The sequence below is a fragment of the Aedes albopictus genome, chromosome 3 (assembly GCF_035046485.1).
Source record: "Aedes albopictus strain Foshan chromosome 3, AalbF5, whole genome shotgun sequence".
In the NCBI taxonomy this organism is placed as follows: Eukaryota; Metazoa; Arthropoda; class Insecta; order Diptera; family Culicidae; genus Aedes; species Aedes albopictus.
In genome coordinates this window covers 85,520,106-85,527,176 of record NC_085138.1, presented here as the reverse complement: position 1 = coordinate 85,527,176, position 7,071 = coordinate 85,520,106, and the positions used below count along the sequence as shown (strand labels likewise).

General features: G+C 44.4%; 1 protein-coding gene across 2 annotated transcripts; it reads right to left on the bottom strand.

Moving 5' to 3' along the window:
- Window positions 1-1,096: 1,096 nt before the first annotated feature.
- LOC109414514 (lysophospholipase-like protein 1) lies at window positions 1,097-6,780 on the bottom strand. Of its 2 annotated transcripts, none has more exons than XM_029872691.2 (5): window positions 6,736-6,780; window positions 6,593-6,677; window positions 6,145-6,414; window positions 5,908-6,085; window positions 1,097-1,596 (listed from the first exon to the last, which is right to left on the bottom strand). In XM_029872691.2, exons 2-5 carry the CDS (start codon window positions 6,666-6,668, stop codon window positions 1,350-1,352), a joined length of 771 nt encoding a protein of 256 aa, XP_029728551.2. In that variant the 5' UTR covers window positions 6,669-6,677; window positions 6,736-6,780; the 3' UTR covers window positions 1,097-1,349. The 2 variants fall into 2 exon arrangements, with proteins under 2 accessions (XP_029728551.2, XP_029728554.2); XM_029872694.2 differs by having other exon boundaries at window positions 6,733-6,751.
- Between the last annotated feature and the right edge of the window lie 291 nt (window positions 6,781-7,071).

The window sequence follows — 7,071 nt, the reverse complement described above, 5'->3', positions numbered from 1 at the left end:
TAGCCCGAATTTTCATCTTGAATGTGAAATCTGTGCTGCTGTACGCCAGTGAAACTTGATGTGTATCAGTGGAGAACTCTCAACGGCTGCAAGTCTTCATTAATAGATGTCTGCGGTATATAATACATGCATGGTGGCCTGCCAATTGGATCTCCAACGTGGAGCTCCATCGTCGATGGCGTCAAAAGCCGATAGCGACATAAATTCGGGAGCGAAAGAGAAGGTGGGTCGGTCACACTCTACGCAGGGGCGGAAAGGAAATCTGCAAGCAAGCGTTAGATTGGAACCCAGTAGGACATCGCAACAGAGGCAGACCCAGGGGCTCATGGCGGTGCAACCTAAACAACGAAATCAAGCAAATCGACAGAAATTTGACCTGGCAACAGGTCAAGGCGATGGCGGGCAATCGTCTAGGATGGAGATCTTTCAATTCGGCCTTCTGCACCACCGTGCTCAGGACTGAAAGTAAGTAATTGAGTTACATCCAGAGTAACTACTTCATAGTCGAATCCCCCCTCTCCCCCTCGCTGGAGGCCTACCTCGGTGGTCTTTGTAACTGATAAGAAAGCGTCTACGCTCAACCTTCTCTTCCGAAATCCGAACTGGTTGCTAGAGAGACCATTTATACCCACCTTTATAGCACCTTTCCCGCCGTGTCGATCAAGGATAGGTATTGATCTACATATGCCGACGGGTCTGCGAGTTGTAATTCAGCCTTTGGTAATAGTACCATGCTCTGCTAGAACTAGGACTAGACTAGACTAGACTAGACTAGACTAGAACATATCGGGAGACTCTGCAATAGCTACTTTTAAGGCCAAGTTCGAAACTCCGTCCGAACCTGGAGCCTTACCTACGCTAAGAGACTTTGCTGGCTTTTCGAAAATTAAGAATACCAAAAAAAATTGCAACCATATCCGGGACATATACCCTACTTTCAATCTAGCTCAAGCATGTGGGTAGCTCTTCTCGGTATTCGACTCAAACGAAACAAAAGATAAAGCCGTGATAACAAAATCCCGAAAACTAGGCTGCAAGAGATGTCATCAAAATCAGTCAGACAGACGCGTCCGTCCATGCGCGCACTATCCACGTGTTTGTGTGTTTGGACTGTGATAAGATTTATTGTGACGACCCTTGGCAATAGCTTAACTCTCTCGACACAAGAGCAACTTGCTGATAAGACGATAATAATGAATCAAATCTTTTCTTTCTTTTCCCCCGTTTGGTCGTGTCATCCACAACAAAAGAACTTCGAATCATCATCGACCAAACAAAACGACAAACAAATCAGAAGCAATCAGTCATCTTCCACCTCCAGTCAGTCAGCAATGTTCAGTCAGCGATGATCACAGTTTTCCCCTTTTGGCGGGAGCAGTCTTTTTGGTCGTGGCGGGTGGAGGCGATGGGGATGGCGATGGCGAAGGTTCTTTCGGTTCCGGAATGAGCTCGTTGGCCCATTTGATCACCTGCAGCAGTTGGTCCTTTTTGATTTCGTGCATTGCGCTCCGGTGCGGTACGAACTGCCCACGGACGCCCAGTTTGGCCAGCTCGTCGAAGGTCGTTTGGCCCCACTCGGGCGGTACTAGGGTGTCCCTGCGGGTCAGAAAAGATAAATGGAACAGAACGATAGGAAACTTTAGTTTTTGTTGCATAAATACGTTTGTTTTACATATAATCTACAATATAACGCCACAAAACTCGATAAGGATTCCAGGATTTTGTGAGAATCCCTCTTAGTAATCAGGGAAAATCCCTGACAAGTTAATGGGCAAATTCTCTTGAGATTCTGGTGTAATAGTTACAAGAATTCTAGAGGAAACATTCTCAGAGTTCTGGGACAATCCCTTTCAGATGTTTAGGGGAGCCTTTTCAAATATTCTAGGGGAATGCCTTTCAGGAATCTATGTTAATTTTCTGTTTTATGTGATACCTGAATACCTCTCAGAATTCCAGAGAATCCTTCTCAGGATGCTGGGGAAGTCCATTCTAGAAGTTTTCGTAATCCCTTCCAGGGAGAATCCATAGCAGATTTTCGGAACAAAAAACTCTTAGGTTTCTTGATATATATCTCTCTAGAATCTGGAATTACCCTCTTATAATCCCTGCTCAAGATGCTGAATGCTCTAATGGATTCCACCTACCATATTTTGGCAGTTCTGGGAGAATACTTAAATGGATTCTGGAGGAATTCTTCTCAAGATTCTGGGGCCCTATCTCCAAGAATTCTGTAAGAGTATATCTCAGTTTTCTTTAGCAATCCCGCCTAGTATTTTGAGGGAACCTTTCTCAGGATTCTAGAGTAATCCTTTTTAGGGTTCTAAGCTACCCTTTTCAGGATTCAGGGTCATTTCTTTTAAGTTTTTGGGAAATTAATCTTAGAAATCCTAAAATCTTTTGTTTTCGAGAGGATCCCTCAAAATGTATCTCAAGAATGTGGAAGAACTGCTCTTGGAATTCCTCTCAGGATTCTGGGAGAATTCATCTTAGGATTCTGGAATATTTTGGGAGAATCCCAAAGGGAAAGCTTCTTTTAGGATTCTGAGACAATCTATCACAGGATTCTGGGAGAATTCCTCTCGGGACTCTGAGACAATCCGCCTCATAGATGTGGAGTAATCTCTCTCAGTATTCTAAGATAATCCTTAATAGAATTCAGAGGGAATTCCGACCAAGGTACCGGAAGAGTCTTTCTTTCTTTTCTAGATAATGTCTCTTAGGATTCCGGTGTATTTTCAGCATTCTGAAGAAATCTCAAACTTCTAAAGCAACTCCTTTCCAATTCTTAAGGAGTCTCAAAGATTCTGGAGGAATTTCTCTTAGCAGTCTACGGGAATTCATATTATCAGTATTATATGGGAATACTTTCAGAGTTCTGGGGAATCTCAGGATCTTAGAATTTTTCGTTCGATTAAAAAAATTTTATTTCAGTATACGGTCTCAACGTTATTCAAATTTCGAATCAGATTCGCGAAGTGTTTGATGTGCTAAAATAAAACATACCTGAAAACATACTTGAACTAAATTCATGCAGCAAACGAATCATTTTATAGCTTTGAAATATTTTATTTCGATGTGAAAACATCGATTCAAAGCATTCGATTAAATCGGTGAAACGATTCTGCTGATCAGATTCGAATCGATTCACAAAAATCGATGTCTCAGCCAGATTCGCCCAATGCTAGTTCGCGTTTCAGGCGGGTGTACAGCTCTGCCACCGTTCTAAATATTCTGGCGATAATGTCCATGTCGACCATAAAGCACATAAATTGACCGGATTTTGTGTAAATCGTTCCCCGGTAGTTGAGCTCGGCTTTAATCAGTCAAGTCAGCTTCCCAGGAAAGCCGTTTTTGTCCATGTTCCTCAATAGCTCTGTGCGGTTGATACTGTCGTATGCCGCTTTAAAGTCGATAAACAGGAGATGCGTTGAGAGCTGGTATTCACGGCATTTCTAGAGGATTTGCCGTACGGTGAAGATCTTGTCCGTTGAAGCCAGCTTGATAACTTCCCACGAACTCAATTGTTTTAGGTGACCGACGACGGAAGATGATCTGGGATGGTGATCGTTCTGAAATTCTCACATTCCTAATAGCTGCGCTTGCTATGAATGGGACAGATGACCCCTTCCTTCCACTCTTCCAGTAACTGTTCGGTTTTCCAGATCCTGACTATCAACCGGTGCAGACAGGTGGCCAACTTTGCTGGGTATCTTGATGAGGTCAACTGCGATACCATCCTACCAGTGTGGAAGTTGGATCATTACCGTCCTGTGCTACATTGACGTAGTCGTTCCATCCTCGATGCCATCCAGGTGCTCGTCAAAGTGCTGCTTCCACCTTTCGATCATCGCACGTCCGTCCGTCAAGAGGCCTTTGTCCTTATCCCTGCAAATTTCGGCACGCGGTACAAAGCCGTTGCGGGATGCGTTGAGCTTCTCGTAGATCTTCCGCGTTTCATGGAAACGGTACAGCAGTTCCATTTCCTCTCACTTCACTTATTCCAGGTGGCGCTTTTTCCCCCGAAAGAGGCGGGTCTGCTGTTTCCGCCTCTGTTTGTAACGTTCCACGTTCTGCCGGGTTGCTTGCTGCAGCATTATAGCCCAGCTGTGTTCTTGTCCTCCACAATTGCTCTGCACTCCTCGTCGAGCCATTCGTTTCATCGACTTTTTTCCACGTACCCGATGGTGCTCCCGGCTGCACCGCTGATTACTGCTTTTACTGTTCTCCAGTAATCATTTAAAGGGGCCACATCGAGCTCTCCCTCGTCTGACAACGCTGACTCGAGATTCTGCACGTATGCTGAGGCGACATCCGGTTGCTATATAGACTCCTGGAATTCGCTAATTTGCTGCAAGATGGTACGGAGCGTGACAATATGCTTCACACAGGATCGTCCGGCATGGGAAACTGGCTGTTGTCGTGAATAAGTAGGCTCAATCTACGTCTGTAATCAGCTAACGATCACTTTGCAGAAAATTTTGAGAACGATGCACAGTTACATGATGCCCGGAAATTTTCAGGAAATATGGTCTCCCATATATCCCACTTGATGCAGTAATACTACGAGGTCAGCTTTGAGTATCTTGGCTGGTACGCGAGATCTACTTTTGAGGTTATTATCGATTTCATCACATTTCATGCTACGGATGCCTGTTTCTCTCTCTCTTGTAATGATGCAGCTTCGGTGTTGACACGAAGCCTTGGCGGATCATGCTGAGATGTTGTTGGCGTGACCGAGACTTGAAAAAGGTTTCCAAAAAGTTTTAACAAGGGTTTCAGCTCATCAGCCGGGTCGGTTACTACTTAAGCGACATGAGATATCGTAGAGGAGAATCCTTCAGCTAGGAAGTACGCCCGCGCTTTTTGTTCCGTCTACACGAGTGTTTCACTTCGTCCTCGAGAACTGAATAGCACTGACGGGCTACGGCTCTGGCTCTAAGTGGTTTTGCTCACTCTATCGCGGCTTTGGCGTTCCTTCGCTCCTATATCTTCCTCCTCGTCGAACCAATTGTTGCTATGACTCAGTCTCAACTATGATCTAGCTACCGTTGCTCATAACTGCTACGACGGTACTCCAGCAGTTCTGAAGAAGTACATTGTCGAGCTCGGTCTTGAGCGGCAACGCTGCCTCGAGATTTCGGACATATGCAGTTGCTCCAGTAACTCTAATTCGTACTGGAGCGGCCATTAGCACCATACATTGCCGATTACGGAGGGTTTTGGGCGCAGTTTAAATAATAACAGGCTGTGGTTAAAGTCGATGAAAGCGCAACTATAGATAAAGATGTTGACGTGATCGATTTGCGATTTTGTCTATTGTGACGATCCCCAGTACTTAGTAATGATAAAGCTGGTTATGCTGAAAGATGCCATATTCTAGGAGGCAGAGATGTTAACTTAGGCAGCGCTACGATTCCAAATTCAGGTCCTTCAGTACGTAACGTAAAATGACCTCTTCAGCCTTGACAAATTCAAAATACTGCTATTTAATCTTGTCCGACATTTCGGTAACATTTGGGACTTTACTCAGAGACTCCATTATCACAAGTTTTTCGTCCAATGCGTTCTGTTGAGCACAGGTTATCCTGCGGATTGAGTTTACCCTCACAGCATCAGTTAGGATTTGGTAACTGTGGAAAAACTCTTCCAGAATGAAATTTGACACCTTCCGCTTAACTGATCATTGCTGTAGTAGCTTTAGCACATCGGCATAAGTGCGGGTACTCCAGATTAATGTGAAAGATTTTTGACAGGTTGTCTGAGCAGCTCTTGGACCGATCGAGGATCGAATCTGTTACCTCCATTATGACCTTACTGAATACCCACACGTTCACCACTTCAACTATTTATATTACCCTCATATGAGCTCCGAAAAGTATAAAATACTTCTAGTTAAATTACGCTTACCTTTCTCCATGGAACATCATCAAACTTGGCAAACGCTCATCTTGCGATACGCCGTCCAAAGAATCGTACACAATAGATCCAGTATTGAGGAAAGATGATATCGCAAAAGCTCCAGCCAAATCCCTATTCAAATGATACGCCGTATGCAAAGCAAGTGCTCCTCCCATTGAAAACCCTCCTAAAACATTGCAATAAGATAAACACCACTCGTAATCAACATAAAACGCCACCACATACCAACAATAATCTTATCGGCAGGCACACCCTGAGCCATCTCCCGCACAAGCATCTCGTTCACGGTGTCGTAGATCGACGCCAACGAGGTCCGTATTTCCGGACAGTCCATCTCGATCCGCTTCCGATTGAACCAAACGTTGGAATTTTCACCACCCATCGGGGCATAGGGTTGCACCGGTGCCGTTGGAATGACCACCCTAATGTGGGGAAACTCCATATCCCGACCCAGCAGGAACCGAATCCACTCGGTCAGACCATTTCCGGTATCTCCTGCAAAAGTGCGTATTTATGAAAAAAACTGCCCAACTCAAGCCGTCATCGAATCCACCAGCGCAGCCCTAGAACTCGTCGACTTCAATGGTGACCTCTTTGGCAGGGGTTGAATTTTACATAATCACTTTTGCAAAGACGAACCGATTTGAATGCGGTCGGTAGGAAAGCTACAAACCTGATCCGTGGAAGAATATTAGCGTTCCAACGTGAGTCTTCCCCGTTGGATGGAACACCTTTTCAATTAGTCTCATTTTTTTACTCTAAAGATAACAAGCACCAAAGTTAGTACGTAAGAATCAAAATAAAAATATTTACAACCCCCTCGATGCACGACCACTCTCGCTAGCGTTGATGAAGAAACTGGCAGTCAATCTGAACTAACACTGACTCTGCTTTGAACGTGTGCTTGTTGTGTTCGAATGGACGAGAAGCAAGGCTATTTCGCTAGTTTTGTTTACGAATATGGGAGTTAAACAAAGGAAAATAACAGCAGTCGAGCAAACGCACGTGTTCGACTAGAAGTACCTGAAACACAGAGAGTCTGATTGCACTAGATAGGTACTCGAATAATTCGAGCAACTCGTTTGGTTTGGAAATTTTCAGACAAGGAAAACATTTTTTGATTTTTTATCACTTGTCAGTTATTTTACTGAG

Coding starts and splice junctions, on each gene's coding strand:
- LOC109414514 (XM_029872691.2), bottom strand. CDS start 6,668: ATGAGACTAATTGAAAAGGTGTTCCATCCAACGGGGAAGACTCACGTT. Junction 6,415..6,592: donor AATATTCTTCCACGGATCAG/GTTTGTAGCTTT, acceptor GCACTTTTGCAG/GAGATACCGGAAATGGTCTG. Junction 1,597..5,907: donor ATGATGTTCCATGGAGAAAG/GTAAGCGTAATT, acceptor TCTGACCCGCAG/GGACACCCTAGTACCGCCCG.